We start from the raw sequence: 18,528 nt of genomic DNA on the forward strand, positions 1-18,528 counted from the left end.
GAAAAAACCCTGCAGGACTCTGTGCAGTTGTTCTCTGCTGCATGGTTTGTAGTACTTCTGCCATACTGAGCTGGATTAGCAAGCATGGAGGAAGAAGGATGGATGGACTTAAAATTGGCTTAGTTCCTTTCCTTCCACTTCTGGTAAATATGTCCCTGCTCAAGGGGTTGGATTGTTTGGCAGTACTCTCCAAATTCATTAGTACTTTTGGAATATTAATTGTGATTGCCCAGTGAAGCCTCCAGGATCAGTAGATGGGAAGTTTTATCACTTACTGGTAGGATATGGGTTTTTTTAATGTAAAGCAAATGTATAGATGTTGACCTCCTGGATTTGAAGGACTGTGGCACTGGAAATGAGGTACCTGGCAATAGGCTTGCAGTAACATGGAGATTTACAAATGGGGATCTTGTAATTTCTTTCCCCTGTACGTGTATTTCAGCTCTCTGAAGATGTGGTGAACCGAATGAAAGAATCTCCTCAAAGTAAAAGGGACAACCAGAGATGGCCCCGTTCATCCAGTGGCACAGCTCCAGCTTCACCAGCTGCAGATGGGAAACCCAGATTTCCTACAGGTACTGTAAGTCCCTCTCAGGTGTACTGGCTGCTTTGGCACACCTCTCTAGTACAGGTACTGTCACATGGTATGCCTGTGTTTTTCAACACTATCTTGTTGTGAGAGGAGCTCTCTGATTAGCTTGTAACATTTTTATGTGTTTAGGTATTGGAATTGTTGACTGCCATAGATGTCACTGTCCAGTGATGTCCTCTTCTTGTTTCTGCAAGGTAGTTGTGGCTTCTGGCAGTCAGAGCTGTTGAAATGCTATGGTTTTAATTCTTTTGCTGCATGATCGAAAGTGAGACAACTTGTTTTTCTGGGTAATTTTCTTCTTCAGCTTTGGATAATTACCCTTCATGGATACTTTAATGAACTTTTATCACTTTGTGAATTTTCTAGGATTTCAGATGAATATGCAATAAGCAAGGCAGAATTATTTTATCTTTCCTTTCTGGCAAGCTGCCTTGTTGTCTCTCTTTTATGCACAGGGAGTGTACTATGAATTGTAATTACAGCATTGTCTCTTTATTTCATGAATTCATACTCCAGCTTTTAAAATTATTTTCTTGAGACTGTCAGAGTATTTTTTTTTTCTTTTCTCTTGTTGGGATAACTCTCACATCTGAAGTTCTGCTCAGATAGTTAATGGTGTGATGAAGGTTTGTTTTGTTCTATAGCTGTCACAGGCTTCTATTCTTCTTTTAGGAATCCATCCCCCAATGTCAGGTGACTCTGGTCAGAAGTCTGCTGCAGAGCAGGAACTGTACAAGAGGTGAGGTGAAGCTCTTGAAAAAGACAATAGTTTATTCCTTGTGGACTGTATGTGTATGTTTTGCTTCTGCCCAAGAACAGTGACTGTGTTTTAATGCCTGAGAGTCCCCTGTGAAGTAATTTTCAGTTAAGGGCCATGGAACATACATTTTTAGGGAAGCCTCTCCTTTAGCCAAAAGGGGCAGTCAGGGGAGCTGTGAGCAATTGGAATGGTGTTTGGAGAAACAAGGAGTAGGTAGCTGCAGAAAACTTGTGTGTGATGTGCATTACAATACCAATAGAACATAAACTGTAATACAGTTGATTTTTCTGGGGCAAATGGAGGAATCCTGAGTGCTTGATAATTCCCTTAGAGATTTTGGAATCTCAAGTATAGTAATGGGTTCAATTCAGTTTATATGTAAAATAATCAGACACATCTTATGGATGTGATTTCATTCCTCCTCCTTTTTCTAGGCTGGACGTTATGCCTGTCAGACAAAACTAGAGTGCTATGGATTTTTCATCTAAGAGTATTTTAATTTATTAAGCTAGAAATACCTGGAAAAATGAGGGTAAGGAAAAAAAATGCAGAAGAAAACTGTCCTCTCTGTCAGAACCACAGCAGTCTTTTCCTGGTTCTAGGGATTGCAGGGCAGTGAGAATTTCACTTCTGTGCTAATCAGGAGCTTTCTGTTATAAAACTGCTGGCCTGATCTGTGTTTGCATTCTTAAAAGATGCTACAAGGATGGGTCTTTTCCTTTTATTCTTTCCTTTTCTTTCCTGTTCTTTCCTTTTATTTGAGTCCCTTGATCTTTTCCAAAGCAATATCTATTTATTTAGTTAACTACTTTATATTCTCATTGTTCTAAGGTGATGATAATAATTCAAGATAATTCAAGACTTCATAGAGATAAATATAACTGAAATACAAGCTTATATGATAAGACTGCTGTTGCCAGAGCTGTACCTCACTGAAGTTGCAGTTCATGTTTTAAATTTTGTTGGGCTTTGGAATTCCTGCTGTTAATGAAGGGGCTGTGAGCAGGCTTGGTGTCAGATTGTGAATTTGTGTTTCAGCTCTGGGCAGAGGTAGTCCCTGCTGAGCCACGACCCTTTTGCCAGAAGTCTGCTGATGACCTTCTCTCTGTTTGCCCTTGCTGCTCACACAGGTATGAGCAGGAACAGGCACTGGTGCAAGAGGAGTTGCTCCAGCTGGCCAAAAGAGAAAGAGAAGCAACCAATGAAGCCTTGAATACTGTCCTGCAGCAGGAAAGGAACAGCACTGATGAAGAGAGGCAGAGAGTGGCCCAGCTGGTGAGTAACAAAAAACCCCCAGTGTGCTTCTGTGCAGGACAAGCTAAAATATCTCTATTTGTAAAGGGATTCATTGAATGTCATTTGTGTGATGAGCTTAGAAACGTTGATTTAGGCTGAAACACCCGTGGCCTCCCAATTCATCACTTAATGTCTGGCTTGCAGTGCAGCTGGCAAGATACACTCAGCACTTCATGCAGTGGCACTAAGGCCAAGCTTGCAGGGAGAGGCATAAACAGGGACTGTGCTGGGGACTGTGCTGGGGACAGCTTTAGCTCTGGCAGGTCAGTGTGGTGGTGTGTATCAGGTCGTTGTCTGAGCTAGAGAGAAATATTTTAAATAAAAGTAAAGAGCATGAAATTAGTATCTTGGTATAAATGGGATCAGATTCTGCTGATCTGAAACTTTGCTCACTTTTTTCTATTTGGATATAATAATAACTAATTTGGGCAAATACCCAAATCAGTAAAAAAAAAAAGTGAATTCTGTTGTGTGAGTATTTATGATGCTGGTAACAGAAAAAGTATTATAGAACTAAGTAGCTTTACGAAAGTATATATAATAGGAATATTATATATTTTACAATACTTTTATTATAACTATTATAAGAAGTATTAAGATTGATTTTTAGAGACCAGGAAGCATAAACCCCCTCTGTACACATCATTGACTCTCAGCCAAGCTGTTCATGCCCAGTAGGCAGACTTCTTGTTGCAGCCTTTGCTATTAGTGAGGCACCTTGGTGTTGCTGAGATAACCTGTTGGGTTATTGTCATACCAGTGCTGAGGAGAGCAGAGATGGAGGCAGAAGTACAGTAAGAGGAGACTGAGCAGAGCAAAAGTCTTCTATCAATCACTACAGTAGGTTGGAGTTGACATTGGTTCTTAATATTCACCTGATACTGTTTTAAATAGTTTTCTTTTAAATACTAATGTTACCATGGCAGTGGTGTACTGCCTGTAAACAATGCAGTGTCTACTGGCACTGCCACTTTGACCTGACCTGTGGTGCTGTGTGGTGTCAGGATGTGACAGAGAGGTGGGGTGATGCTGCCTGCTCATTGAGACTGTGATGCAACCACTGAGAGAATGAGACAGAGTAATTCTCCTTCCCAGGTACATACTGAAAGGATAATTTAGGTAGAGGACAGAATTTGTGTTTCTTCATCCTATTGAGCTGATGCATGCACTTGATTTAAATGAAGAATCATTCTATGAGCAGGATCTTTCTGTATGCTGAATGCTAACAGGCATGGCTTACCCAGGCACATGACTTGGCTGTAAAGCATTTTGAGGTTATAATATGAAGGGATTTGGGGGGGCCTGAATAAATCGGATTTATATAAGAAGGGCCATAGGGGGGTTCAGTCAGAAGGTCCTTCCAGTTGTATCCTGTAGTGAAATGAGGCAACCAGGTGCCACTAATTGCCAGGTAGTGGGCATGAGCTTGTGTCAAGCCCACCTGTGCCTGATTAGGGCGGGCCCCAACTGCACATCAGCGGGATTAGGGGGCCAATAAAAGGTGAGGCTCAAACTCACAGGCTCAGCTCAGTCCTGAGCGAGCCAGCAGAGAGGTTGGCAGCTTTTGGAGCAATAGCACCGATCCAGGCTAGTCAGCCCTGAGGGCTATAGGCTTAGAGCACTATTTGTGAGTTTCTGCTGGAACACCTGGTTGGACCTTGGAGTGTTGTACCCTAAGAGAGGTTTGTCTTCCAACAGTATCCCATTTCTGACTGGGATCCATATCAGCTGCTTGCAGAGAGCATGAGAACAAAGCAGGTCTGTCGTGGTGTTTCCCACATGCATGCCCTTCCAGCTTCTGCTGTTCTGGAGCTCAGAGGCTTCATCAGCAAGTGGTTTATTTTCACCTTGCTGGTTTGCAGTCCTTAATGAAATTGGCTTCCATGACTATGTCCTCTTTGTGTTGTGGTTTTTTTTTGGTTTTTTTTTTTGGCATTTCTGTGTGGTTGGATTGGTAGATCTGAGATTGCTCTCCTGGAGATAGGTTGTGAAGGGCTGCTGTGTTGTAGGAAACTTCCCTGTGGCAGATTTTACCCCAGCAGCAGAAAGCTGCATGATTGTTGAGCTTTGAATAGTGATGTCTGAGGCAGGTGACTGCCATTCCTCTGCACAGACCATCTGGCTCAGCAGGTACAGTATTAACACTGCCCCCTAGGAAGAGAATATTCTCTTGATGAATGCAATTAACAAACTTCTGTAAAGAGTTGGGGGCAAAGAGTTAGTGGATTTATTGTCCAATCTAAAGATGTGGCCTGGCTTAGAAGTAGAGCCCCGCTCTCCTGCAGTGAGGTGTAGAGTAATCCTAAAGAAATTTGTCTAGCAGAGCCAGGCAACATCTGTGAAGTGTGCAGTGAGCACCTCTAAAAATGAGTTGTGGCTTGACCACTAACATACAAAAGCAGTTGGTTTTTGTTATCTGTATTAGCTTTTAATCCTGCAGTGCCTCATACCTAGATATTGCATAATTGATGCTCTGTAAAAATCTCATCAGACTCTCCTTGTGTAACCTATAAAACATAGAGTGACCATGGACTGTTAACTCAGAATGTGGTGCAAGAATGAGAAACTGTTAAGTGTCATTGCCCTTTAGCTATGTCTTGATCAGTCATAAATTTGAGGTCCTTAAAAATGGAGTAGTCCAGCCTGTCCTTGAAAAGATGAGGTCAAAGCTATTGTCTATCAGCTTCTTGTTGTCTTCCTAATCAGGCACTGGTTTTGCCAGCTTTTAAAATTATTTGTATCCTTATCAGACTTGCTTTTTCTCAGCTACAGTTTCCTTTTAGGCATGGTTACCTTATTCTATTGACTCAGTTTTACTCAAATCATATCTGTCCTTTGTCTTTCAGTATTATTTTCTTCTTTTATTTGGAATATAACTTGAATTTCTTCTTGCTTACTCTTCTACTTTTGAGCCCTAATATATGAGGCAAATAACGGGAGTGAGTTGCTCTTTCATCTCTTTTGTGTCAGTCATCTGTTTCTGGTAGGAGATAGTAGTGGAACTCTACCTAGTGGCAGTCCAGGTGCAGATGTCACTGGAGATAATCTGCTTAAATTTATAAGAGAAGGACTTCCAGGGTTGTTGTTGTTACTGTTATGACCTACTGGGTAAGGCAGAGAAAAATGGAGCAACTCCCATGAAAGAGATAAATCAATAATTTTCTTCTAGCAATACTTAATTTAGTAAAATAAAGGTTTTATTTACTTAATATTTGCAGTAAGATCTTGAGGTGCACAGTGTCCTGAACATATAATCTGCTGATTAGTAGCTTTCTCTTGTACAGTTGTCTCCAGTAGTGCTGCAATATTCTCCTTTACCATTGCCACTTGTAGATCATAAATCCAAACATGATAACTGTTTGGGAATGATTGCATTTTGATTGTGCTGAATGTTGCGTGTTGTTTAATCTGTCCTTTGATTTTCATTCACTGAGTTTTGTTACTGGCAGTGTTGCTGTGAAGCACTTCTCCCCAATTACTATAGTGTGTTCCTGAAGAGAGGGTGGGCTAGAGCTAACCCTTGATGGGGAAGGTTACTTCCCTCTGGGGACCAGTTACTTCATTTATGGGGTAGAGTGCAGATTAAAATTCAGTTTTTTCTAGTTTGTATTAGGTTTTGTTTGTTTTGTTTTTTGTTTTTTTCCTTGAAGGTGATAACCCTCATTATGAGGGATTTAGATTTAAGTATCTGGGTCCTGTTCCTGTTTTTGTCTTGATTTTTTTTTTTCCTTTGAGCAAGGTACTTAGCTACTAGGTATTTTAGATCTTGAGTAAAACTCCTTAAAGTTTTAGCTTAAGAAGTAAAACAATTCCAAGTAAAAACAGTGCATCATTCACTTTGCTTTTTGAGTGAATATGGCTTTTTTATTAATCCTGGGGGACGGGCTCAAATGGAAGCTGTTTGCTAAGCTGCTACAGAAGACCTCTCACCAGTTCATATTAGAGAGAAAATGTTTTGTTTGTTTGTACAGCACTGCAGGATCGTGGTGCTGACTGGACTCTGAATAATTTAATGATGTGGGTACTTAGAGTACAGCAAGGATTATATGTGCAGTACTTCACAGGGGGGCCTGGGGTGCTTAACTAATGCTTGTAGCATGCCTTAAGTGTCATGGGAAATATCCAAGAACTGATACAGCTAGCTTTAAATCCTTTTTTATTTCTAGCAGAAGCAACTCCAGAGTTGTCATAGTCAAATTATTTAATTGCTGCTTTGTGTTGTGAATAGTCACACCTTTCAGCTGTACCAGGAGTTTTTCCTTTTTCATACCCCATTAATCAAAACCTCTTCTCACAATTTCTCGGTTCTTTCAGCTTTCTTTTCTCTTTTTTTCTCCTTCTTACCAACCAAAGAAACTTTGCAAGCAAAGCTGCTCTTTTTTTCTCCTTTCTGCTTTTGTAATCTCCCTAAGGCTACACAGCATGTGCAGCATATGCATCATGAGCCTCTTGGAGCCAGTGACTCCCTGCCTGATGGTTTTCACTGAAACCTTTGAGACAAATCAATGTGGAATGGAGATGGAGAAAAGCAGAAGCTGAGGGGGAGAAAATAAACGCGATTAAGTGCAGACATCTCATTACTACTCTAGAAAGGGAGGATTATAACTTATAAAATAGGAGGATCTCATTTAGGGGCCATGTGTGCCTGTGTTATCAGGACAGAGAGAGAGCAAATAGAATAAATGAAATTAATACTTTGAAAAGAAGCATTACTTGGATTTGAAAATTGAACTAATATGATTTGTGCAAAGCCCTGAAGTTCTTATCTTGCCATTTAATACTCCCAGGATAATGGTATTGTCAGACTTCTTGACCAAAAGTCATCGTCTCCCTTCCCACTTTGAAAGAATGAATTAAAAAATGGGTGATGGTAGGGACAAACTTTGCACAGTGAATAGGTATGTGGGTTGCTGTGTGAAAACATACTGGTCACAGAGTTCCTGAGTTGTTCTTAAGTGTTTCTCCAGCTGTCAGTGATGGGACAATTTACTATTCCCAGTATTCTGGACATGCTGTGCTCACTGGCCTGCTGGATGGCAACCTGTGCATTCTGGTGGCTCCAGCACTGTGCTTCTGTGATTAGAATGCCAGAATCTGAGCATGGGAGGAAGTACAAGGATTTAGGGTTTGTCTCTTGTTGCTGCAGTACCTGATTATAATTGGCCATAGGCTGTTGAGTTCTTTCAGATGATCTCTTCTCTACAGAACCTCTTGTCTCCTCTTGCCCATTCATAGATTGAGACAGTGGAGGAGACCTTTGGTGGTAGTAGGGGGGTGACCAGGTAGAGTTGTGATTTTCTTGGCCCTATAGAGGTGGAAGAATAATCCAGTTGGCCCATTTGTGGAAAGTTTTATATATATTTCTGGTCACTGATGAAGCTTCAAGCCAATCTTATTTACATTTTTGCTCATTTACTGTTCTCACTGTTGAGAAGTAATTAGCTGCAGAGGCAGCTGAACTGGTACTGAAGATGGTTTTAGAAATGGTGCTGAGCATGATTTAATTTTGTTAAGGCTTTAATTTACTTTGTGATAAGCTGGGGATCAGCTTCATTTTGGCTGATTAACCATAGGTAAGCATCTCTAGATTAGGCTGGGTTCTTGTGTGTAATCTCAGATCATTGTTACAAACTGGAGTGACCAGCTGAGGTCCAGTGGTAGTTTGAAACTACAGTGTTTGAAACTGACAGCATGGGGCCAGCAGTGAAGTGGGACTGATGTTTTTGAGGTCAGGCCTTTATCATCAAAAGCTGTCATCTTTTTCCTCTCTATTAATTAGAACTGACATGTTGAAAGCTGTTGTCTCAGGGAGCTTTGCATTGGTTTGAATGCTGCTCACATCAGTGCCAGTTTTGTTGGTTCTCTTTGCTCTGCCTCTAAAATGGAGCACACTGAGCTAAACCCCTTCTCCATAAACCTGGATGTAGGAAATAGGTAGGTTCTGGGAAGAGCCATGCTGACAGAAATCTTGGGTTTTAGTGTTTAGTGCCTCTTTGAGTTCTGTAAATAATCCTTGAAGTTTTTTGTGGGTGAAGCAGAAAACATGAATGTAAATAAAAAGGTGTCGAGGCTTGGTTTAAATAATAGTGCAAAACGAGGAAAAATCCCATTCAGTTGTATTTCCCCAAATTTGATTTTCATTGATGTTACAGTGATTGGCAGCAAGTGTCTCTGTGTGTTTACTAAATGAATGACACCATTTTTTTCAGTTTAACTTTTGTTTCCTTTAGATAATGCCTGGTGTGGTTAGTTAATAGCACATTAATCCCCACATATAGTGTAGGTACTGCCAGTTGTGGGGTCAGTGCCTCCTGCCCAGTGGTGTTCCCTCCAGGTTGGCTTCTTGCAGAGCATTCAGTGCCTGCAAAACCTGCCAGGGAGCTCTGACAGGCCTAGCAGGAGTGGTGGTATCTTTGGCTAGAAATTGCCTTGCAGTAGTTTTTGATTGCTTTCACTAATTACAAAGGAAGATATGTTTTGTTTGTTTGGTTTTTTGTTGTTGTTGTTGTTTAAGCCTTAACGATTTGTTGCAAGCTATTGATTAGGGGGATTTAAATAGGTAGGCTGAATAGCTTCAGACCTTTTTCCTTCTATCCCTCACATTCTTGCTGTCTAAGAGATGTCTTAGACTTCCCTTTGAAGAAAATGTATTAGCATTTAGTACTCTTTAAAGTTAGTGGTTTGTTAAACTACAGTCTCTGGCCGGAACCATCCCTTTTTTTCCCCTGCAGTTTTCTTTTGGCTGCTGGTTTCTCCTTCAGAAGTGGGTGCATTTCTGCTGTGAAAGAATTACTTCTTTTTATGAATGTACTTTATGAATTTTAAAGAATTTACTTCTTTTTATGAGACATTTAAGGGATTCCTATAGAAAGTAATCTTGCAATATAGAACGGTGTACTTTAGAAACGTTTGTATTAAATTTAAGCTTGGCATGGTGAGGATCTGTATGTGTTTTAGCTACAGTAAGTTGACAAACTGCAGTGGCTGAAGCATCAGAGAGGTCTCAGTTTAACTAAGTCAGTTTTGGAGAATATATACTACAGTGAACCTAAAAAGTAAAAACAAAGCCAAACCAAAAGAAAACCTTCTCTTTTCTCCTTTTCCTCTGGAGGGAAGGCAAAAGGTATTATCTGGCTAAGGGTAAGATGCTGTGTATGTGCTCCTTACTTTCTCTGCTACTGCTGCTATGATTTGTCAGACATTTATAGGATTTTTTTAACAACTTCCAATTTCTGCAGCTAGTCTTTTATCTCTTGGCTCTGAAGGTTAATTTGTATTTGGAGAGTTTTTGTAGATTTCAGCAGCTGATGGTTGTTTGAGCTTCTCATTTTTGTAGTCTCTTGGGCTAAAGGACCTTATCATAAGGTTGGCCTCTCTTTAAATCAGACAGCTGCAACAAATTGAAGTTGTCTGTGGTGGTGTCTGCTTCCCCTGTTTTGCCTTCAATTTTCCTGTTCCCATATTTCACACTTTTTTTTTTTTGTCTATCGAGTTCATATACTTCAGAAACTTGTCCCAGATTCCTTTGCTCTGACTTAGGGTTACTATAAAGCCATTTGATCATAAGCAAATTATAAGGTCAGCCTTTCATTTCCCTTTCATTTTGTTTTCATCTCCAACTACAAAATACTCAATTCATGAAGAAATAAGAATAATATGTTGATATTTTTCCATGAATGGTCCCACAAAGGTAGCACTGCATTTATTTTTGTTTTACTGCCAGACTACCATGGAGTAGTATAATTGTATTTTAATTTTGAGGCCACGAGCAACAGAGATTTAGTAATACATCAGGGTGTTTCAGTGGGCTTTCCTTTTCTGTGAGCCAGTATTAGTATGGCTTGTGGTATGAGATTGTCTTAGGTTTAAAGACTGTAGTTCCCACTAGCTTGGTTAAACTGTTTTCATTATGGTTTTGCTTGCCTGTGTTTTGAATATTTGGAATATTACCTATATCTAACTTAGTATTTGGTGACAGCTTTCCAGTGCTCATTGTATTCAGTCTAAAAATGACATTGTTTGAATCCTGAATTGATGATCCTTTAGCACTGAAAGTTTTCTTGATGTTTTTATCTGGAAAGTGTTACTTAAAAAGAGTGACAGTATGAATTTTAAGGGCTAATATAATAGCTAGGAAATAAACTTGCACTGAATGGAACACTTTTGATTGTTCCTGCACTCTCAGACAATGGGGATGTGAGGTAGGTGACCTGTCACTGGATGTCATTTCTGTCATATTCCCTAAATGCCATGCTTTGGTGCTTCTGGCACCTTTTCTTGGAACCTTAAGGTGTGTGTCTGGATGTGATCTTTGTTGACATCATATGATACCTGCAATGGGCAGTGTTCTGCACTGGGCAATGGTGTGGGAGAGAAACAGTGCAGGGTTCTTTCTGGGCCTCAGTATGAAAAGCTGACAAGTGGCCTAATAAAATCTGTTTTAATAAGATGGAATAGACAGAGGACTATAGGTATCAAGTAAACCTTGCATTCCTCCAGATGGGAGCCCTGCTTTCATGCAGCTATTGGACATACCATGGGTAGATTTTCCCACAGTGTTCTCTGCAAGATGGAGAGGTTCCTCCTCATTTGTAATTTGAGCAATTATATTCTTACAGGAAAAATCTGTTCATAAAGGATGTTTATATGAGGACATTTTTCTGGTGTTTCAGATAAAGTCGGGGTCCTGCAGGGGCCAGTCCTGGGGTGCAGCTGCCTGTAGGCTCCTCTGTTAGGATGCTGAGGAGTCTGTGCAGCACAGTGAAGGAAGGGCTGTGCAGAGGAGATACTCAGTGGGTCACCACCTCCTCCATGCACAGTGGTCTCCCAGTCAGGATCACTACATCCCACTCCTTCATCCACATGCAGTGAACCTTTCTCAAGGGTAGGAAAGTTACAGATTAGATTAAGCTGCAGGAAGGTTCCTGGTGGGCTGGGATGGTGTCTCTGTGATCACACCTGTCAGGGTGTGGGGCATTCCAGCAGGTTCCCATACAGCAGCTGCTCATGGTAACATATGGGCTTCTCAAGCCCTGAGTGCCAGGCCCAACAGAGCAAGATGTGTCCTGTTCAGGATCACATTTCCTCAAACACAAATGTCTTTCACAAGTTTCCCAATACAAATAGCTTTGTTGGACTGTAGCAGAAGATGAAGCTGAGTCTACATGTTATGAGAAATGAAAATTAGCAGTGGTGATATTTCTTTGTTTCTCACCTTTAAAGTTAAAGCAAGCTTATCCAAAACATAAATTTCACTGAGGCTTTATCCAGTTAGATTCTCTCCTCTGCTACAGTTTGGCATCCTCAAACCTGCTTCTGTTTGCTGATGAAGTTTATTTTCATTGTCGCTTTCCTCTCCCTCCCTCCCTCTTTCTCTGTTTTTTTGCTTTCCCAAAACTGCAGGATGGTTTGCTCCTGCTGCTTCCCCTGGTTGGTGGTGTTATCAGGCACGTGTGCAGTGGGTGAGATTGCAAACACCACGGTTCTCTGGGATTGTAAGCATCAGACAATGTTTTACACGCCGTCCCATTCTCTAGCTGGCTGGTTGGACATGATGTTGGTAGCTTATCTTCACGCTGACACACACTGGACATTAATAGAAATACATTGCTGAGGCACATGTGTGGAATTTCAAGCAGCCTTTCTAGCTGTGCTTTAGATAGTCTATTGTGTGCTTAACCTCTTGGAAGAGGTTTTGATGAGAAATGCATAATGTTAACTCTTGGGCAGCTGGGTGGACTCTCAGAGAGTCTCTTTTTACGGTCAGCATAATATCTTCCTAATTGCATGCTGCTTTGTGTATTTTGGAGTTTCAGTAATTTTGAGCCTATCTTTCCATAAGCAATATTCCTCCTTCCTAATGCAGATTTCTGTGTGTATTGCATGTGGAGAGGAGGTAGGAAATAGATGCTGCAGAGGGAAGTGAGCTGCCAGCACCCTTGTTTAGCTTTGTCTAAAGTCTTCCCTGCAAAGTCTCTCCCTGTATTATTTTTGGCTCTGTGAATGCCTTTCATCAACTACAAAAATGACCTGGATGCAACTGCTGCTATTTGCCAGGAATTCCTTTTGCTTTTGGAGCCCATCAGAATTTTTATTGTTTCCTTTGTGCTATATATGTGTACTTTCTCTGCTTGTTTGTTATGACCATCTGCAATTATCTATATTATTTATGAGTACTGAGTAAAATATGATGGAAAGTAGCTGCTTAAAAGGGACTGTACTAAGGGAGAGGAAATGAGCTGATGATTTTGTCTTTGATTTTTAGACAATGAAAATAGAACACCTGCAAGCTTGTGAGGGAGGGAAGGAATTAGAGAATTAGCTGGCTTTCTTCCTGTCTGCATGTTACACTGGGGGCTTAGAGCCTTTTTAGCCTTGAAGACTTTGTGATAATGGGCAAACTTGAAGGATGATGCAGTAAGAGTTGAGAGTAAAAATTGATCAGACAGATAAAGCAGGGCTATGTATAATTACTGCCCAGAAGAAAAAAAGCTCTATAGTTTAATATCTACCTGAATAGTACATTAGACTAAGGGTACATTTGTTAAATAACCAGTGCTCTTCCAATTAGGACTGAGAGCTTGCCATGTACATTCACTGATCTTCAGCCTAATGCTTATGCCATGGAAAAAGTGGTTCCCTGTCTAGCAGATGACTTCAAGCCCTTTTCTAAACACATAGGCTCCATCTCCACTCTCTCCTCTTCCTTTCTCTCCAGCCTCTGAGCAGAATGGATTTGTTCCTCAGTATTCATCTTCCTGTAGCTGTAATTGGCACTGTCATTCCCCACTGAAGCTTCCAAACTTCCAATACACAAATGATTTCTTGCAAAAGCTGTTCTCCCACCTCAGGACCTGAGCAGTCATTTTTGTATTTTCATATGATATGATTTCCTAGTTTTAACAGATAAATAGGGAGAAAAGGGGATTGGGAATAAGGGTGTTTAAAAAAAAAAAAAAAAAAGAAACCAAATAGCAAACTGCCACAAAACAAGGCAGCAGACTAAAAGAAACCCCAAGATGGCAAAACTAATAAGAATATAACTTAAATCTGCTTTAAATAAACTTTCATTTTTCTTAAATCTTTTTCCCTCATTTTTCAGGGTAAAATAATTTTGTTTCAGTAATGAAACTTGAAAAAACACGAGAGCTTTAAACTGCAAAGCCAAGTACAATTTTAAATATAATGAATGTCAGTCCCACCTACAGCTTTCTATCTTTTAAAAAGTTGCCTACCCAGCCACTCTGCCTTGTCCTGTTAAAGGCTCAGTGTTTTGCAGTGTAATTTTTCTGAGCTCTGTGCTACTGAAGTTTATCATTAAGTTCAGTTAAAGCCCTACTTGCCTGTGATTTCCTGTTACATGGTGACCTGTAAAAAAGAGGTGATTCACTGGTCAAGAAAGAATATGACACTGTTCCTGCACTGATAAGAAGTGGGAAGCATCAACACCTTTTCCCATCTGATAGTTGTTCAGAAGCCAGCTCTCAGGTCACTCTGCCCTCGTTCCACATCATGATGAAGGTCTAAATGCAATCTTGAAGGTGTTGTTGACAGCCACTTATTTTTTTTTTTTTCTTTTAAACAGTTCAGTGCTCACATTTTTGGCATCTGGGATAAAATTAAGAGTTTTCAGTGTAATTAATCTTAGGTAAAGCATCAGTTTGTGCCCAGATTAAGTGGAGATCATTAGCTGTGCTCCTGCTCCAATAATGTCACTCTCCTGCAGCAGTTGTATTTTCTAAGGTTAATAAGGAATCTGTTAAGGCACCTGGAGGGAAAGGAGCTCTTAATGGTGGTAGCTGCCATTCTCCTCTGTGTAGATGGGACCAGTGGGGTTGATAAATACCCCACAGCCTCAAGCCTTGCAAATGTGGGCTGATTCCTTAGGAAAAAAAGTAGTTCAAGGGGTACCATGGGTGTTCTTCAGATGGGATGGAAGCAGCTAGACGAATTTCCTCCATCATGCTGTTACTAACCTGTGTTTCAGCCCCTCTTAATTTCAGTGTTTTACTGTCAAGTGTCTCAGTGGGCAGGTAAGAGCAGATGATGGATTTTTCTGCCTACACGTGCAGGCAAAGTGTTGCCTTGTTGTTTGCACACATATATAGAAGCTACATCTGCTTGCTGCACGAGGGATGTGTCTTAGTGGGCATTCTTAAACTGCAGCGAAAGTTCAAATCTTTGTAAGAATGAATAATAAACTTGTGTCTAATTAGAACTGATTTGTATTGCTAGTCATTGGCCAGCAGATGTTGCTGTTGAGCTTGCTGAGGCTGCACTGTGGAGACCAGCAAGTCATTTGCCTATTTTAAGAGCTATGGTGCAAACTTATTTGAAACTAAGTTTCCTGCTTGGTAATTCATGTTATCTACCGGTAAGTCAGTCTGCTGTCCAGAGACTTATGGTACATCTTGGGCACACTCGTGTAAATAAATAAATTATACCAGAGTGTCTTTTTTTACCTGTGCATTATTTTTTTTTCCCTTCACTACTGACTGAATTCTTATGAAACTTTCTGCTTTCATTAGCAGAGCAGTTTTGGTTTGCTTGTTATTTTTAAATCATTTTTGAGGGAGGGAGTTTGGCTTTTTAAGTGAGCCTTTAAAATGTGATGGTTCAAATGGAGTCTAATAAACAATCCATTAACAGCACATCTTCATTAATAACCCTTTGAATTTAGGATCAGGGAAATTCTATAATTGTGCAGAAGCTGGGAGATGAGTTCCATACCTCAGCTGGGGTCAAAACCACTGCTCAGCCCCACGGCTGCTTTGTGTGTATTGATCCTGCAGGCTCTGCTCTCCTCCTCAGTTCTCTGGGATGTGATTTTAGCTGTAGTATTCTTTTCTTGGAACTAAAGATTTTTAATGTGCCTCTCGGTTCCGTGCCAGTGCTGATGCCTTCGCTGACTTCATCCTTTTTTCTCCCGGTGTCTAGAATATTTTCGAAGCAGCAGCGAGTGTTTCCTGAAGGTGGCAGCGAAGGGACACCCATGGAAATTCCTTTCCAGGGGCAGACCTGGAACTGCTGAGCCCTCAAATTGCTTGCATACCAATGAAATGTCTCAAACTTTTTCCTTATTTGTTTTCTTGCTGGCTCTAACTTCTCCAGGAGGTACCATAATACTTTTCAGGCTGAGTTTATCCTAAGTTTTTGAAGTTCATTGGATTCTATAGAAATACTTTGGAGTTGTGAGGCCACAATGTACTGACATAGTTTACAAATTGGAGATGTATGTTGAATCAGCCTGCTTCTCTCTTTCCTTTTCTCACGATGCTTTCTGAGGCTCAGTTTCATCCTTTAAATATAGGGATCAGGCATCTTTTAAAGTTCCTGTGTATTCAGGCTGCAGAGGATTGTCATGATGACTGCAGGTGTCCACACAAGTGATGTGGTGTGTTCTGAGCCACCTCTGATTTCCCTTTGGTCTTCATCTCTCTAGTTGGCTTCTAGTAGTACTTCTTGGAGAGGTATCTCAAGTGCTGCTGAGAAAAAACTTGGTTTTGGAAGTGGTGGGAAGAGAGAGGCAGGTGCTGCCCTAATGAAATCTCATGCTTGATTTCAAAAGTGATGCTGCTGCCTCTATTCCTCAGATCATAAAATCATTAAGGTTGGAAAGACCTCTGAGTCCAAGTGATGCTCAAGTCAAAGATGCTCTTTAAGATTCATTGTTTTTACCCATCTAGTTAGGTGCTACCTACAAAATGTGGTCTGTAAAAACTGTCTTATAGTACCTGTTTATCTGTAGTTGGACTGTGTAGACTGTCTGAGAAGACCTGTAGAAAAAAAACGCTGCAGAAGTTTGAGATTTATGTGCAGTGCTTTTACAAAGGCTGTAACTCAGGTCAGTCTTCACTGATATTGTAAATTTCTGAGTGATTTGCGTGATTTGGAGTTTAAAATATAAAGATGATCTAGCTGGCCTTGGACAAATGAATTATTGCTTTGAGGGCAGAATCTTCTCTTGAGGGAGAGGTTGGTGGTTGGCTGGAATCCCTGCAGATTTTTAGGGAGGAGATTTGTATCTTTTAATATATTTTCAAGAAGGAGAAACAAGAGTTACAAAAACCACTTAAAGGTTCAGTTAAGATTTATTCTGGCTGCATAACTGCCTCCCATAATAACTTTAATATGCATCATCCTGAAACTCCTAATAGGCCCCGGTGTTGGCAGAGCTTTCAGGCCCAGCAAAATCTCCAATGTTCAGCAGCTTTTAGGAAGGAATGTAGCCAGAGAAGCACAAAAGATGAAATGGCTGCCTTATAAATTCTGACTGACCTTGAGAGTCCTTGTTTTAACAAGCAGGAGGATGCTATCAAGAGCCATCTAGGAGAGCAGTGGTGGAAATGTGTGTGTACGTGTGCAAGTGTGGAGACAAAAGGAGAGGATGGGAGAAGACCTCGTGGGCTTTGTTGGGAGGAGGTGGCTTTGTGGTGGGCCACATACCTACTTTTCCTCTTGTTTCTGTTGTAAGTTGGAGTCTTGTCTGGATTGACACTGATATAAAATGTGTGTTGTTGTTTTTTTTCTGGTGGCTGCTTGTGGAGGTGGCCTGTGGAAGATCTGAGTTGAATTAATTTGTTTTGTCAGTTGTTCCTCTCTCCTTAGTGACTGACTGGTCCCTGTGTGGGCACTCATCAAATGGATCAGAGCCTGAATTACTTGGGAGGTTGGAATTTCCTTTTTAGCTTCTCCTCTGCTCCCCCTATGCCTCTGTGGGAGGCAGAAGCCTTCCAGGCTGCTGTGGTGTGTTATCATTTTTGTGGATGATGGAGGACCTTCTTCTCCATCCCCTGGGCTGTCATTTGGGCACCTTTTGCAGGCCCTAAATTCCCTTTTAAACAAAACATTTGGTTTAGTTTATTTCATTCCATTAAGTAATTTCACTGCTAATGCATAATTATCTTCAGCAGTGACACTCATCTATGCTTTAATTATCGCAAAGCTGCACAATTCCCCCTCCCCCCTGCCTGGAAGTTGTCACTTGTGCAGGGTGGCTTTGCAGAGATAAGTGTGTAATACACGGCAGTGCTTTGGGACTCACACAATACTCAGGCAGTTGCTGACTGCTAAATGTAGGCAATAGAAGAGTCAAGGATTTTGGTCTCTGTCTTCTATTAGCGGCTTCCATCTACGTAGAGTGAGGGGCGTTGGGAAGGAAGAAGCTTATCAGAACTTCATGATATGGGCTTGAAGATAAAGATATGAGCAGTTGCTGATGGGAGGTATTAAGGTTACAGGTGTTAGCAAAATTTGGAAGTACAAGTATTTGGTTTTCTTATGAAAAAATAGAAGAAATGAAGCATCCATGATCCTGGGCAGTATCCTAGAAGCCCTGATTGTAAAAGAAAAAATTCTTTTGTAAGACATACTGTGTTTGTTTCTTTACCGTATCTCCATTACCCCCCCTGCCTCCAACTGTTTGTGTTAAACACCTTCTCCCAGTGCAGAAGAGGCCAGTAAAAGTCTTTGATCCAGCCAGTCATATGACAAAAACAACTGAATTAACGTAAGCTGGCAGAAGATAAATAGTTGGGTGAAACACCTGCTCTTTCTGAACACCCCACTCTCTTGTTTGTTAAGGATTTTGTTAAAGGAGGACATGGTCAGTCCTATATGAACAGTGCTCATGTGGGCAACAGGATACTTGTGTTATTAGAAGGTGAAGGTCTGTTTGGGAGTAAAATATTCTTTCAAGATATTTGTAAAACCTTGCAAAATCTGAATGAGGAAAAGGCTGGAGGGGGCTCATAATTATACTTGTGTAGTTTCACCAAGTTGAGAGAAGTGGGTCATGGTCGTTTAACTTGCAGTGATGCACTGAGGTTTGTGGATGAAGAACACCTGGAGCATGTGTCAAAAAGATAGCAAATCTTGAGAG

At 40.8% G+C, this 18,528-nt stretch overlaps 1 protein-coding gene across 1 annotated transcript in view; it reads left to right on the plus strand.

Annotated features, from left to right (window-relative positions):
- CHCHD6 (coiled-coil-helix-coiled-coil-helix domain containing 6) overlaps positions 1-18,528 on the plus strand; it is a 108,354-nt gene that overhangs the window by 1,656 nt on the left and 88,170 nt on the right. The window contains exons 2-6 of the mRNA XM_030458656.1: positions 443-575; positions 1,265-1,331; positions 2,483-2,627; positions 16,158-16,177; positions 18,431-18,438. Of these exons, the coding sequence (XP_030314516.1) occupies positions 443-575; positions 1,265-1,331; positions 2,483-2,627; positions 16,158-16,177; positions 18,431-18,438 (373 nt within the window). The remainder of the gene's footprint in view (positions 1-442; positions 576-1,264; positions 1,332-2,482; positions 2,628-16,157; positions 16,178-18,430; positions 18,439-18,528) is intronic.

Source organism: Calypte anna, chromosome 12 (genome assembly GCF_003957555.1).
Source record: "Calypte anna isolate BGI_N300 chromosome 12, bCalAnn1_v1.p, whole genome shotgun sequence".
Taxonomy (NCBI): domain Eukaryota; kingdom Metazoa; phylum Chordata; class Aves; order Apodiformes; family Trochilidae; genus Calypte; species Calypte anna.